Raw genomic sequence first — 16123 nt, 5'->3', positions numbered from 1 at the left:
CTCAGCGCATTGACGCTGTACCGGTACCCCCTGTGTATAGCCCCGCATTTGTTATTTTACTGCCGCTCTTTAATAATTTGTTATTCTTATCACTTACTTTTTTAGGTATTTTCAAAAAAACGGCATTGTTGGTTAAGGGCTTTTAAGTAAGCAATTCACTGTAAGGCCTACTACACCTGTTGTATTCGGCACATGTGACAAAATGTAATTTGATGTTATTGATGATGTTTCACAACATCACACCATCATTAGGCTTGCTAAAGCTAGTTTCAAAGTTAGGCTAAAAAGCTTTGCCACCAGCTCCTCCTTTGTTGGTTTCTCTATTGGGGTGATGTTGGGAGGTAGGTCTCGTGTCTCAACTTTGAAGTATGGGTCTTTGTATATGATCTGTTTATCTTCCCGCCACTTGACAGCCTGCTGGACCAATCGTGTTCTAAAGTTGAATGTCTTCTGTTCAGAGACTCTTCTCTACCCAGTCGTTGGCCTGTTTGGAATACTCTACACAGCTTCTCGGATATCCTGAAAGATGTGTAACAGAATAACAAAACAAAAAATTGAAATTAGTCCTATTAGGTCATTCCTTACATCCTCCTGAAAAGTTATTAGAGGAGGCATGAGTGGAGGAACATTGGGTCCGAGAAACTATGGTTCATTGTCCTATCCTCATGTCTGTTCCACCACCCCTCTCCTTCTGCCATTTCCTCCCTGGCAGGTATAAACAGAAAGGGTGATTGGTGATGTTGGCTGGTATAAAACAGAGTCAGTCATTACATGTCAATTCAGGGCATGAGCTGATATTCTAAATGTTTTAATTGAACTCATGTAAAGGCTGGGCAAGTGTGTTGTCATTACAACTCATGCACCAGGTAGGGCCAGAGCTGCGTATATATCTATATGGCTCTGGCTAGGGCTGTGTCCTACTCATGGACCTTCACTAGTGCAATTAATTTTAATCAGTCAATAGCACTACAGAAACTGTGATATCTAGTAGAAAATAATATACTATTTCTTATCAGTAACATAATAATGAGAAAAAGCAAACTACATAAAACAAATTTAGCAAAACAGTCAGTAGGACAGGATAACGTTGCTGTTACAGTAGTAGCTAAGTAAAAAATACTACAAACTAGTTCAAGGAATATCAAACAAATAACATTAAACTACTTTGCGGTGACTAGCTACAGGTGTTAGCAACTTAGCTAGCTAGCATCATACTTTGAATGGTTCGAGTTTTTCCATCCATGGTGGAAAGACGGTGGGAACAGAACCCGGTCCCCATTGTAGTCAGTGGCCACAAAGTGATCACTGGACACGGTAAACCGCAGCTGGTGAATGATTTCAGGTGTCGTTTCGACACTATCAGCAGGATGTCGGATGGCCTGCAGCCTTGTCTGACACAAAGCTCCATCGCGGTCAGGAAAAGAGTGGAAATGTGTAGTGTAGTTGTATCTGTGGAACATTATTGCACTTCAATTTGGCCAATGTCACTCACCTACTAATGTTATTCACCTAGCCTTACTTTACTTCAGAGATTACTACCCGCTAGCCTAGCTAGATACCATATCTTTGTTTACTTCCTTTCCTTTCATTCTGATGTTCTTTCTTGAAGGCACATAACTCCTTCGTCCCGCCTCCTGTAATTACATATTTTAGAATCACGAAGGAGAGCATCTACTGGATTACAGACTATATGGAAGACGTTTGCACCAACATGAAGTAGGTCTTTGTTTTTTTATACTTTTTACATTAAAAAACACATGTATTTAGAAATTCAAAGCAGAGACACCAATTGTTGTTTGTAACAACAAATACACTGTTTTTAATGCATTTTAGGTCATTTCAGAAATTCAGCAATTTGACATAAAAAGAACAAAATCTAAACACTCTAACAATGGACCTAAAAACTGTCTGGGGTACTGACAAACACCCAGGCAAGTGTTATAAAGGGGCCAGAAATGTTTTTGGGTGAACACCCCATTTAAGATCTTTGATAGGCTAATGAGGAATTTGTTACAGGAAATAATCACTGTCACCTGATGAGATTAGCATAGGGCTAACGTGTGCCAGGTTATCTGATGGGACAAGCCACTGTAGCATTCTATAATGTGACACAATATTGACTATTTTAATTGGCTGGTGCTTTAACTTAATGTTGAATTGTTTTGTTCGCAAGTATGGCCCCATATAGACTACAGGCGAGAAGTGACAGTGGCTGAATCACAAATCACCCCATTCCCATACACCACACCCCTCCATTTGCACATGACCTTGTGCCTCTGCCATTTTCACAAATGTCCCGAAGCTGAGAGAATTACAATTACCGATGGTGTCGGGGCTAATTCGACCCTCAGATAGCCACTTCGACTGAGCCAGCAAGGCTACAGGCTTCAGAGCTGTGCTATCCCGACACACACTGTGATATGTTTGGAGTTTGCGCAATTTCATACAAAAGAAGGGCTTGGCGTGCCTATATATATGTTAAATGCATTTATTTATGTCTGATTTTGAGACTTGAAAACAGATGAAATACACTACATGACCAAAAGATGGTTGAATATCTCATTCCAAAATCATGGGCATTAATATGGAGTTGGTCCCCCCTTTGCTTATTTAACAGCCTCCACTCCTCTGGGAAAGCTTTCCACTAGGTGTTGGGAACATTGCTGTGGGGACTTGCTTCCATTCAGCCACAAAAGCATTAGTGTGGTCGGGCACTGATGTTGGGCGATTAGGCCTGGCTCGTAGTCGTCATTCCAATTCAACCCAAAGGTTTTCGATGGGATTGAGGTCAGAGCTTTGTGCAGGCCAGTCAAGTTCTTCCACACCGATCTCAACAAACTATTTCTGTATGGACCTCGCTTTGTGCACAGGGGCATTGTCATGAAAGAGGAAAGGGCCTTCTCCAAATTGTTGCCACGGAGTTGGAAGCACAGAATAGTCTAGAATGTCAGGGTATGCTGTAGTGTTAAGATTTCCCTTCACTAGAACTAAGGGGCCCAAACCATGAATAACAGCCCCAGACCATTATTCCTCCTCCACCAACTTTACAGTTGCCACAATGAATTGAGGCAGGTAGCGTTCTCCTGGCATCAGCCAACCTCAGAGTCGTCTGTCAGACTGCTAGATGGTGAGTCCAATGACGGCGAGCTTTACACCACTTTTCAGGCTTGTGTGCGGCTGCTCAGCAATGGAAACCTATTTCATGAAGCTCCCGATGAACAGTTCTTGTGATGAAATTGCTTCCAGAGGCAGTTTGGAACTCGGTAGTGAGTGTTGCAACCGAGGACAGACTATGTTGACGCACTACGCGCCTCAGCACTCAGCGGTCCCATTCTGTGAGCGTATCACTTTGCGGCTGTTGCTCCTAAACTTTTCCACTTCACAGGGGCAGCTCTAGCAGAGCAGATCTGACTTGTTGGAATGGTGGCATCCTATGTAAGTCACTGAGATCTTCAGTATGGGCCATTCTACTGGCAATGTATGTCTATGGAGATTGCATAGCTTTGTACATACCTGTCAGCAATGGGTGTGGCTGAAATAGCTGAATCCAAAATTTTGAAGGGGTGTCCACATAAATTTGCATATATAGTGTACCTCCCAAATTACATGTTTAGTTAAATAGTCCAGTACTGTAGCCTACTCCTGACTGCCACGTTGTACAGTGCCCATAGGGGAATTTAACCCCGGTCTCCCACTTCCCCGCACAAAATGGGGATTCTTTAGCTAAATAGCCGAGAAGCCCTTGACTGCAGTGTGTAGTTCGGGGCTGGGTTCAATGTGGGCGGAGTCAAGCGCGTTTAACCCGAACCCTTCCAGTCTCCTTCAAGGTCACCCAAGTTGAGGTTCACGTCGAAGGTATCAACGTCAACCATAGCAAATCTTAATCGAACACGGATAAAAATATAAACCATGGAAGTAAGTGAGTCTGTCATTATAATGTACTTTGTAACATTCATGTTATACCAGTGCAAAGGTATATTTTTATATAACTAACTACTGCACTGATTGTTTTATTTAACTAGGCAAGTCAGTAAGAACAAATTATTATTTACAATGACAGCCAAGGAACAGTAGCGTTGTTCAGGGGCAGAACGGCATATTTCTTTTTACCTTGTCAGCTCGGCGATTTGATCTAGCAACCTTTTGGTTCCTGGCCCAACGCTCTAACCACTAGGCTACCTGCCGCCCCAGCTACCAGCTAACCGATGTTAGCATAGCGTTAATTAGCCACATTTGCAAGTGAGCTAGCTAATTAGCAATAGCACCCTTTTGTATTCCAGCTAGCTAATTGCTTACAGTGATGGAATCTTATTTGGACAAATTTGCCCTACTTGAGCAGTAAGCCTAGGTTTACATGTACAGTTATGTAATCGATTTGATCGTTGATTTTCTGTGTTTCTTCAATGTATGCCTTGTTGTGTTTGGCTTGCTCTAAATGTGTATTGTTGATGCCGATGGACAATCCCTAAGTTACACATAGCGAGTCTACACAGCCTACACATAGTATATACAATAATGAAATTAAATGCCTATTTGCTTATTTATGCCTTTCTAATTATCATGCCTTTTATGTCTATGCTTATTTTTGTTGATGTATAGTGTTAGTGTGCTATTGGAAGGCAAGAGTAAAAAAAAAACAGTCAACTTCATCACTGGCCATTCTGCACATGTAAGGTGTCGTGTCTTTACTATCATTAAGTTGAAGACCATTTTTATGAAAGATTCTCTGTAATTAGTATTACTCGATCAAACTGATTAATCATGTAACTGTAATTAACTAGGAAGTTGGGGCACCAAGGAAAATATTCAGATTACAAAGTTATAATTTCCTAAAATAACTTTTCAGATATTTTATATCTGATCAAATACTCTTCTGATTAATGAATTATTTACTTTACCTCATGTTAGTCTCATTCCAAACGTCGTAAATTGTTGGTTATCTGCACAAACCCAGCCTTCACTATGAGTCATCCATACATCAATTGTCTTAAATCATTTATTTACTAACTAAGTAATTCACAGAAATGCATAAACAAACAGTAGATAGTTACAAGGAAAAGATAACGGAGTTTCCCTAGTGGGATAAACCGGTATCGTGGCTTGGTGGACAAAAAGGGAAGTGGGGGTCAACTGAGATGAGACACTACAAAGTTGATAATCATAACAATTGAAATGCTAATCCTTTGCACATGAAAGCTCACTCATTCGGGAACAATTGCAATCAATATATATATTTACGCTCAGTGTGTCGTCGGGATCTTTGTTGAAAAGTTAGTCTCTCTCTCTCTCTCTCGCTCTCTATCTCGTGGTTAGACTAGGTTGTTCAGAGTGACATTCATTAATTTGTTATAGAATGGTTGTTTCGGCGGTTGTCATTCTTCACGTTCAATGACACCGAATTCCTAGCTGCAGACTAGTAATTAATATCAAAGACTTGTTCTTATTCTGTCGGTATCAATAGTCTAAGAGTTTAACCACGTGGTTGTGTGTGACTGTTTGAGGTTGTGGACAGGTGTCTTTTATACTGATAACAAGTTCAAACAGGTGCCATTAATATAGGTAACACGTGGAGGACAGAGTAAACTCTTAAAGAAGAAGTTACAGGTCTGTGAGAGCCAGAAATCTTGCTTGTTTGTAGGTGACCAAATACTTATTTTCCACCATAATTTGCAAAGAAATTCATTAAAAATCCTACAATGTGATTTTCTGGATTGTTTTTCTTCTCATTTTGTCTGTCATAGTTGAAGTATACCTATGATGAAAATTACAGGCCTCTCTCATCTTTTTAAGTGGGAGAACTTGCACAATTGGTGGCTGACTAAATACTTTTTACATCATTTAAGGATGATGTAGAAGATGTCCCCCCAAGAAGTCACAGCATGTCACATCAGCATCCAACTCTGCAGGATCAGGTACTGTATAGGCTATTAGCTAAAGTAAGGTCCATTATTGTACTCACATCCTTAGAGGATCCCTTACATTACTTAATGACCCCAATCTGTTTTCTTTCTAGACGATACTGAAAACAAAATGCACAGCGAACTGGGAGCTGTGAAATTGGTATGTAGTCTACTGTGTGTAATGCTGAATGCTTGATGCATGGCAAGATATAATAGTTGTGATGACTTGAGTAGTTATAGATATCACTGAAAACCCATTCAGTATTAGTGGCTTTTGTTTTCATGGTGGTATTGTGAAAGTGTGGTGTAATTTGTCTTGATCACCAAATGAGGGACTACTCTTGATATGTATTCTTCCTTTTTCTTCAAGGAAGCAGATGTTCTTCTAAGGGACACCCTAGAGGCAGCAAGGTGGCGCGAACTCCAAACATTTAAAGGCACATTTTCCTCCCTGGTGTAATTGGGATGGATGGGGAGACCGCATTACAACCCTTAAAGAACTACGGTTGTATGATGGCCTGTGTGAAGAGGAAAGTATTCTCTTCAAGGAACCATTCATGTTCTTGTTCCAGTCACAGAGAAATTATTAGATGTTCTATGTGGAGGCAGTTGACAAAAAAGAAAATGACTGTCTTTGCCTCTTTTGCGGAGTGGTCAAACCTTGTTTTTATCTGCTGTGTTAATTGTTTCAATTGTTAATTGTGTTATGTTGTTAAGTAATAATGACGTAGAAGTCACCTGAGTCTCTGATCTCTTTACTGGAGCTGGTATAACTTAATGTACAAAGCACATTCAGCTTGTCAGTATGTCTATATGGTATAGTCTGTCTCCATTCTCATGACGAATGTAAATAGCATTATAAATCAGGATAGGTAGTAACTGTATATAATACGCTCAATGAAATAATATAACTACAAAGTTATAGTATTTATCAACACAATTTTAACAGTACATGACATACATAAAACGTCTGTTGTTCACTGCAACACTGCAAAATATAGCATGAAGCAAAAAGTGTTACAACACATGTGCTGGTACCACTTTATATAATATTTCTTACGATCTGTGTTTGTATTTAGCGTGTGACTGGCAAATCTCAGATGGACAAAAAAAAACAGGTGGGTGGGGTCAGACGTGGGCAGGGTCAGACCGGCCACGAACTGCATACTGCAACAACAAAAACAATGGACGGGGTCAAATGTTTGACTCCGCCCACATTTGGCCCCCCTCGAACTGCACACTGTAGTCAGGGGTACTTGAAATAGTCCAGCACTTGTAGCCTACTCCCGACCGTCACGTTGCACAGCGGCATATTTTCTGTTCTATCCTAACAGAAACCCATAGGGTTTTTGGTTTTTCTTGGAAAAGAAACACCATAATATTAATCAAATTAATTAAGCAACGTTTCTTAAAATCAGTCCCAAATACTATGTTCTTACAGAAAAAGGTTTTAAATGATCTAGTACAGCCACTATTGAAGGCTATCAAATCCTTCTCAAAGAAACCATTAATGCTAGTTTGACCACCAAAGGGCATCAGTGGTTGGCACGTGCCATAGAATTCTGCAGCACCACGCAAGCTGTGATGCAGTACCGTTTGACCCACGTTAAACAATTTAAAGGCAATGCTATCAAATACTAATTGAGTGTATGTAAACTTCTGACCCACTGGGAATGTGATGAAAGAAATAAAATATTAAATAAATCCTTCTCTCTTCTATTATTCTGACATTTCACATTCTTAAAATAAAATGGTGATCCTAACTGACCTAAGACAGGGGATTTTTACTCGGATTAAATGTCAGGAATTTTGAAAAACTGAGTTTAAATGTATTTGGCTATGGTGTATGTAAACTTGCAACTTCAACTGTCGGTGTTCCTTTTGTGCATGTGGGAAAGGGCAGTGTGGAGTGCAATAGAGATTGCAACATCAATGGATCTGTTGAGGAGGTATGCAAATTGGAGGCGCTCTCCCTTTGTAGTCCGTAAAAGTTTGCAAGCCCTGCCACATCCGACGAGCGTCAGAGCCCGGTGTAGTATGATTCAATCTTAGTCCTGTATTGACACTTTGCCTGTTATATGGTTTGTCGGAGGGTATAGTGGGATTTCTTATAAGCTTCCAGGTTTGCTCCTTGAAAGCAGAAGCTCTACCTTTTACCTCAGTTCGGATGTTGCCTGTAATCCATGGCTTCTCGTTGGGGTATGTATGGTCACCAGGGGGTCGAGGTCATCAATGCACTTATTGATAAAGCCAATGTATGGTCATATTTGCCAAATGGAGGGTGAGGGAGAGCTTTGTACGCGTCTCTGTGTGTGGAGTAAAGGGGGTATTGAGTTTTTTTTGCACATGTAACATACTGGAAGAAATGAGGTAAAATGGATTTACATTTCCCTGCATTAAAGTCCCCAGCCACTAGGAGCACCGCCTCTGGATGAGCATTTTCTTGTTTGCTTATGGCCTTATACAGCTCGTTGAGTCCCTTCTTAGTGCCAGAATCGGTAAGTGGTGGTAAATAGACAGCTAGGTAAAATATAGATAAATACTTTCTTGGTAAGTTGTGTGGTCTACAGTTTATGAAGATATACTCTACCTCAGGTGAGTAAAACCTTGAGACTTCCTTATTTCGTGTACCAGCATTATTTACATTATTTACAAATAGACAAAGACCACCACCTTGTCTCACCGGAGGCAGCTGTTCTATGTTGCTGAAGGACCAAAAACCCAGCCAGCTATGTTAGCCATGTCGTCATTCAGCTACGACTCAGAAAAACATAGGATATTACAGTTTTTAATGTCCCGTTGGTAGGATAGTCTTGATCGGAGCTCATCCATTTTATTATCCAATGATTGCACGTTGGCTAATAGGACTGATGGTAAAGGCGGATTACTCACTCGCTGTTGGATCCTTACAAGGCACCCCGACCTACGTCCCCGATATCTTTGTCTCTTCTTCATGCGAATGACGGGGATTTGGGCCTTGTTGGGTGTCTTATTAAGTAAATCCTTTGTGACCGACTCGTTAAAGAAAAAGTATTTGTCCAGTACGAGATGAGTAATCGTTGTCATAATATGCAAAACTCTTTTCGGGCATAAGAGACGATGGCAGAAACATTATGTACAAAATAAGTTTCAAGTAATGCGAAAAAACACACACAATAGCACAATTGGTTAGGAGCCTATAAAACGTCAGCCATCTCATCTGGCGCCATCTTGCATCCATAACAATGAACTAATGATGTGAGATTTTACTTGGCATAGAAGGGGTCTCTCGTCAGGACACTGTTGTTTAGAGGAGCTAGCCAACAAAACAGCTAACACAATAACTTCAAAAGGAAGCTGGAAAGACTGCAAACTAGCTGCATTGCATTTAGTTTTGCCTGTTTTCTATTGACATTTCTTTGTACGGTGCATTTGGAAAGAATTCAGACCCCTTGACTTTTTCTACGTTTTGCTACGTTACAGCCTTATTCAAAAATGTATTCAATAGTTTTTTTACATCATCAATATACACACAATACCCCAAAATGACAAAGTGAAAACAGGTTTTTAGAAATGTTGTCAAAAAAAAAAATATATATATATATATATATTCCATTTACAAAAGTATTCAGACCCTTTGCTATAAGAATTGAAATTGAGCTCAGGTGCATCCTGTTTTCATTGATCATCCTTGAGATGTTTCTACAATTTCATTGGAGACGACCTGTGGTAAATTAAAATGATTGGACATGATTTGGAAAGGCAAAGACCTGTCTATATAAGGTCCCACAGTTGACAGGGCATGTAAGCGCAAAAACCAAGCCATGAGGTTGAAGGAATTGGAGCTCATAGACAGGATTGTGTCAAGGCACAGATCTGGGGAAGGGTACCAAAACATTTCCGCAGAATTGAAAGTCCCCAAGAACACAGTGGCACAGTGGTTTTGGAACCACCAAAACTCTCCCTAGAGCTGGCCGTCTGGCCAAAATGAGCAATCGGGTGAAAGGGCCTTGGTCAAGGTGGTGACCAAGAACCCGATGGTCACTCTGACAGAGCTCCAGAGTTCCTCTGTGGAGATGGGAGAACCTTCCAGAAGGACAACCATATCTACAGCACTCCACCAATAAGGCCTTGATGGTAGAGTGGCCAAATGGAAGCCACTCTTCAGTAAAAGGCAACTGACAGCCTGCTTGGAGGTTGCCAAAAGGCACCTAAAGGACTCTCAGACCATGAGAAACAAGGTCTGATGAAACCAAGATTGAACTCTTTAGCTTGAAATCCAAGAGTCACGTCTGGAGGACTGTAATGTAACAAAATGTGGAAAAAGTCAAGGGGTCTGAATACTTTCCAAATGCACTGTATAAATTAATAAATTATGCTTATTGATGATTTCGACTGACTGAGAAAAGCTGCCTGCCTGTCTGTCTTGTCCCGACTCCGGACCCCTACACGTTCATTACTATGGGACAGCTGGAGATCGAATTAAAAAATATACATATTTTTGCCATTATGCCATCCAATTGCCCATCTAAAAGAAATGGGAAATAATGTCTAGATGCTTTTTACAGTAGAGATCCAGTTTATAAATTGTTTGGCTGGGCTGATAAGACAGTGGATTGCGCAGTGAGATGGAACAGAGTGAACTTCAACATCATAGCTTTAGCCGGTGGTAAATTATGGAATAGACACTAATCAGCGTCCAGGATTAGACCCACCTGTTGTATAAATTGCATTAAGTCACTAGTGTGTCCCAAAGTTGATGGGTTTATTGATCCCTTTGCCTCTCTCTGGAAGTCACCCTCTGACAGTCCACATGTTTGCCTTCAATTCCCTTGATATCTGAGATTGTGCATCCCCCCCAAGTCAACCAAACATATGGCTCATGTCAGCTGTGACTTGCCTAAGCAGCCCTGAAATCTGACAAGTGGTTCCCCAAACGGTTCACTCTTTCAAGTCGCTAAATTGCTGACTGCACTGTAGCACCACCACTCAATGGGATGGAGGAACTGAAGCATCCTGTGCTAATCAGCTATCATTCACTCTCTGTTAGCTCACTGCCTAGTGCTAGCTTGGTGAATACCTGCTTATCTGTAGCCCAAATGTAAACAAACTCATCTTTCCCTCAATTCTAAAAGTATAAGTAAACAATACATTTACTTATGAAAAATATATAATACAACTCGAAGGCAAAATGGCCAATAACTTGGAAACATTGGAAAACCAGTACTGGAACATTTAAGCAACCATTTAACATGGTCTACTTCCTTGCAAAAGCTCTCTACAGAGTCATCCGAATGTGACTCTCTTGTTTAAATAGTACTTTTGAAGTACACAGTGGTACCCAGTAGCATGGTAGCATGACTTGGCAACTCGGCTCTGTGTCCTTCTGTTCCCAGTTTGACAGCTACAGAAAACCCCCGATTCTGGCCTTTTGGCCTTGGCTCTAGTCACACGGCGATTTTGGGTGGACAGAGCCCTGCTGTCACACGGCTGTCGGATATGGTTATTGAGGTAAACAACAACAAGGAGCCTGGCTGTGTTGCCAACATGTAGGCTACAGAACACATTAGCCAGTGTTCTGATGAAGACCAGACTTGTTTACTTGTAAGACAGGGTGACAGGGTAGCCAATCAGAGAACATACAGAGATGCCTGGATACTGGACAGCCATTGGGAATTTAGGTGTGAATAGACAGGGTATGAACCATCCGATCAGAGGATGTTACGGTATGCCTGGACATACATATAGTATCACATGTGGAGAGAGTGAGTAGACAGATGTGGGTTTGAGTGACAGCTCTTCTACAAGTACTAAAGGAACTAGTAGATTTGAAATGGGAGTGAGACTGACAGCCTATTCTTGTCTTCATTCTGTGATTGGTTTGTTTTCAACAGGGATGTCCATCATCAGTCCATGAAATGGTATTGTGTGCAGGTTTTGGTTCAAGCCCAGCACTAACACACCTTAACCACGTAATCACATTTATGAAAGCCTTTTCTAGTGGGTGTTGAGTGAATTGTTACTTTTTTGGTTTCTTAAAATGCATGACCCATGCATGACATTCACTGTCCCCTCAATTATTTATCTGATGTGTAGTTTCACAGAGAAAGGTAGGTAAAGGGTGAGGGAGAACTGACAAAGAAAACAAAGAGAGAGGGAGAGAAAGGGGGATGAATAGGCAAGATAGAGGTTAATAACTTTTTTTTGTGCCCAGGACACTGTTTTACTCCCTTCTTTGTTGATGTTGTTTGTTTGTAAGACTACTTCCAAGAGTAAACATCCAGTACATAAATAGTTTTTAAAATGTAATTTGACCATATATTCTTTTGAAGTGACAGTGAAGGGGGAGGAGGGGGCTGAGCGTTGCGGAGGGAAGTGAGCCGTCAGCCTATTCTCATCACTGTCACGCCCGTTCTGCCAGGGTGCGATGATATTTATTTTGTTTTCTGAGGCTTGTCTCTCAAAATGATCTCTCATCACATGAAAAAATATATATATTTCACGCTCTCACAGAAAAGACACACAGGCAGATGCACACACACATGCACGCACACATACATACATGCAAACATGCACACACACACAAGGTAAATGACAAACATTCAAGCAATTTACAGAGAGTTAAGAGCTTCCATGTAAGTGAGGCGAAATTAAGGTTACTTTTGTGAAACAAATCAGAAACACACACAACCCTCAACACTCCCCCACCCATTCTCCCCCACCCACCCACCCACCCCACCATCCCACACACACACGCTCCAATTCCTATTGTGTTCCTTATGAGTGTGGTGGACTGCTGAGCTATATGAGTGTTTTAGGTCCCTTGAGTGGAGTTGACCAGGGTGGCAGTGAGGTTAACTGAGCCAGTAACACCCCCAGTGTACAACGCTAGCCCAACAGTGGAGCTTGAGTGGAGCCAACATGTTCCCCTTGAAAACAGATTCACTTTGGTCTTGTTCAGGCAGCAAACAGAAGAAAACTGACTGAAACAGGAAGGTACTACCTGGACATGTCCAGTAAAACACAAATGTCTGTTTGTCACTGCAAAATGTTTCCTGTTTCATGCCCTAATGAACATGACCTATGCTAAGTGCTAGATAAAATCAACATGCATGGAGGTTCTTATCTTGAAAAAAAAGGAATTGTGGGATACTCCTACTTTTCACACTATTGTGCTGACCAAACCATACTGTGCTGACTTGGATATGTTCTTCTCACAGTATTCTTTCCTCACACGGTTCCAGAAAGTGTGGTCAATGCTTAACCAGGCTAGCACAGTACAGTTTGACTCAGCTTGGCTCAGTAGTGAGAAAAGGGTATAACTTTCTTTCTCTAACAAAGCTTGATTCACATACTACATTAGTAACTCTGATGAACTAAAGTATTGTGGATGAAATCAGTTTAGCTTTATAGTTTGATATTGGACTGAAGGAGAGTGTAGTGCCTTCAAACAATATTCCAACTTTCTAGCTACTTCCTTCTGTAATGAATACGATTGGAGACAGAGAGCTGGTTACAAGCATAGGGCGCATCAGGTGTTTTTTTGTAAAGGACCACAGGTGGAGGCAGGTAGCTGGGTCCAGGGGCAGACAGAAGGTCATACACAGGGGTCCAAAATGGTAACAGTACAGGCAGGGAGAAGGATAATGACGTAGTCCGGGAGATCAGGCAAGAGGTTGATGACAGGAAATCCAATAGGCAAAAGTACAAGCAGGGATTAGGCAAAAGTACAAGCAGGGATTAGGCAAAAAGAGGCAGGTAGCCTAGTGGCTAGAGCGATGGGCTAGTAACCGAAAGGTTGCTAGATCAAATCCCCGAACTGACAAGGTAAGAATCTGTTGTTCTGCCCCTGAACCCACTGTTCCTAGGCCATCATTGTAAATACGAATTTGTTCTTAACTGACTTGCCTGGTTAAATGAACATTTTAAAAAGGCATCCCCAGTGAGGATGGCCAAAACTACAGTACACAGGAGGACTAATACGGGAAAAAACAGAGCTCTGAATAGAAATGTGTATCAGAACAAACAATACCTCACAATGATGGGGTGCAAAGAACTAAACTAAATAGTGTGTGTAAATGACCAAAATTCACCTAACTTATTGTGGGAAACTTGTGGAAGGTTACCCGAAAAATTTGACCCAAGTTAAATAATTTAAAGGCAATGCTACCAAATACTAATTGAGTGTATGTCAACTTCTGACCCACTGGGAATGTGATGAAAGAAATAACAATGAAATAAATCATTCTCTCTATTATTATTATGACATTTCACATTCTTAAAATAAAGTGGTGATCCTAACTGACCTAAGACAGGGATTTTTACTAGGATTAAATGTCAGGAAATGTTAAATGTATTTGGCTAAGGTGTATGTAAACTTCCGACTTCAACTGTAGGTATGGATCTACAGACCTATGTATATGTCCATCCTTAAGATGCTACGTACCAACAGGACAAGAGCCCTCTGACACCACCAGCACTTCAGACTGCTGCTTGCAGGCATCCCTGCGTAGATAACATTCGTTCTGGTAGTTCTCATTGTTGGAGCCGCACACGGGGACGTAGTCATTGTTGCACTGCAGAAAGAGAGCAGAGGTAAAGGTTATGGTCAGATCACTACATTATACATCTCTATGTCAGATAAATCCATCTCCCCTCTCCACATAATACAGTATGAATTACTACATATTTACATTTTTTAACAGGAAATTGTACAAAAGGCAGCAACATGCTGAATTGTGAGTACGACATACATTTGAATATTAAAATTGATATTACTAACTAAAATACAATAATGTTCAGCATCAACTGTTCAGCAGGCAAACCATGGTTGGGATGATGCTACCATGGAAATACACAGTCATGCAGTGGACCAGTTAAAGTTTAGTTGAGGAGTGGGTCTGCTTTCCTTTGGACAGTCTCGATGGTATCGGATTGTCTCTTGATTAGCCCTGCGTGCCACACTGGGGCAGCATATTTCACCACTGGTTGGATGTAGGTTGGAAATACTCTCACCAGGTCATTCTTATGGATGTGGACGTACTTCAGGCATTGGAGGAGGAACAGACGTTCTCTACCTGTGTCGACTATTTTAGATTTCCTTTGATCTTGATACCTCAACTTTCTGGAGTTATGTGTTGTTAATAGACAGGCGGGGTAGTACGGGTGGAGCACTTTGCACTTTTTAGGGTTCCGAGCATGTGGCTCCCCACTGACCACTTCTATAGGTCAACCAGGTCTTCTTGGATGGTGGAAGGTGATCCACAAGCTTCCATTGTTTGACTGCAGTTAGCCTGACTACACTGTTGATGTGTCACCTGTGTGAAATTGCTAGATAGTTAGCAGTGCATGCTAGTAGTGTTTCAATTGGTGATGTCACTCGCTCGAAGACCTTGAAGTAGTTGTTTCCCTTGCTCTGCAAAAGCAGTGGCTTTTGTGGAGCAATAGGTAACGATTCTTCATGAGAGGCAGTTGTTTGTGTTCAGAGGGTCTCTGTTTCGAGCCCAGGTCGGGGCAAGGAGAAGGACGGTGCCATGACCTGGATGACTCAGTAGTGCTCTGCCCGGTTGCTGCCGAGATTGAGGAGATCAAAAGGGGTGAGAATAACCAGTGTGAAATGGCCAGCTAGTTAGAGGTGCATCTTAGTAACATTTCAGTCGGTGACGTCACTCGCTCTGAGACCTTGAAGTAGTTGTTAGGTAATCTTGAAGTAGTTGATAGGTAACAATGCTTTGTGGGAGGCAGTTGATGATGTGTTCAGAGGATCCCTGGTTGGAGTGAGGAGAGGGACGGAAGAAACATTGTTACATATACAATAAAAATCAGCAGGCCAAGCAGAGTTCCTTGAGGTAGGCCATAAAATACACTGACACTGTTCGACAGCACACCATGATACCTCACAACCTAGTGTCTGCATTAAGACAGGCAGCCCAATTCGGATATGTTTCCCACTAATTGGTCTTAGACCAATCAAATCAGCTCTGAAAAATATTTGATGTGAAAAGATCTGATGTGATTGGTCAAAGGACCATTTAGTGGAAAATATCAGAATTTGCTGCCTGTATAAAGGCAGCCTTAGAGAGGAAGTTGTCTATCCATATGGCAAGGGATGGTCGAAGCTGGAGGTCTAACATCCTGTTGATGGCAAAGTTGTGGCAGACACGTTAGAAGACTTTGCTGAAGTAGGTGGGCAACCATTCTTATCCTGGGACTTGAAGAGCTTGTTGGTTATATCCACCAGTGTG

At 41.4% G+C, this 16123-nt stretch overlaps 1 protein-coding gene across 1 annotated transcript in view; it reads right to left on the bottom strand.

Moving 5' to 3' along the window:
- LOC109865442 (tomoregulin-2) overlaps positions 1-16123 on the bottom strand; it is a 165500-nt gene that overhangs the window by 95393 nt on the left and 53984 nt on the right. The window contains exon 3 of the mRNA XM_020453645.2: positions 14326-14455. Within this exon, the coding sequence (XP_020309234.1) occupies positions 14326-14455 (130 nt within the window). The remainder of the gene's footprint in view (positions 1-14325; positions 14456-16123) is intronic.

This window comes from Oncorhynchus kisutch, linkage group LG2, assembly GCF_002021735.2.
Source record: "Oncorhynchus kisutch isolate 150728-3 linkage group LG2, Okis_V2, whole genome shotgun sequence".
NCBI classification, from domain to species: Eukaryota; Metazoa; Chordata; class Actinopteri; order Salmoniformes; family Salmonidae; genus Oncorhynchus; species Oncorhynchus kisutch.
This window is presented reverse-complemented; position numbering and strand designations above follow the sequence as displayed.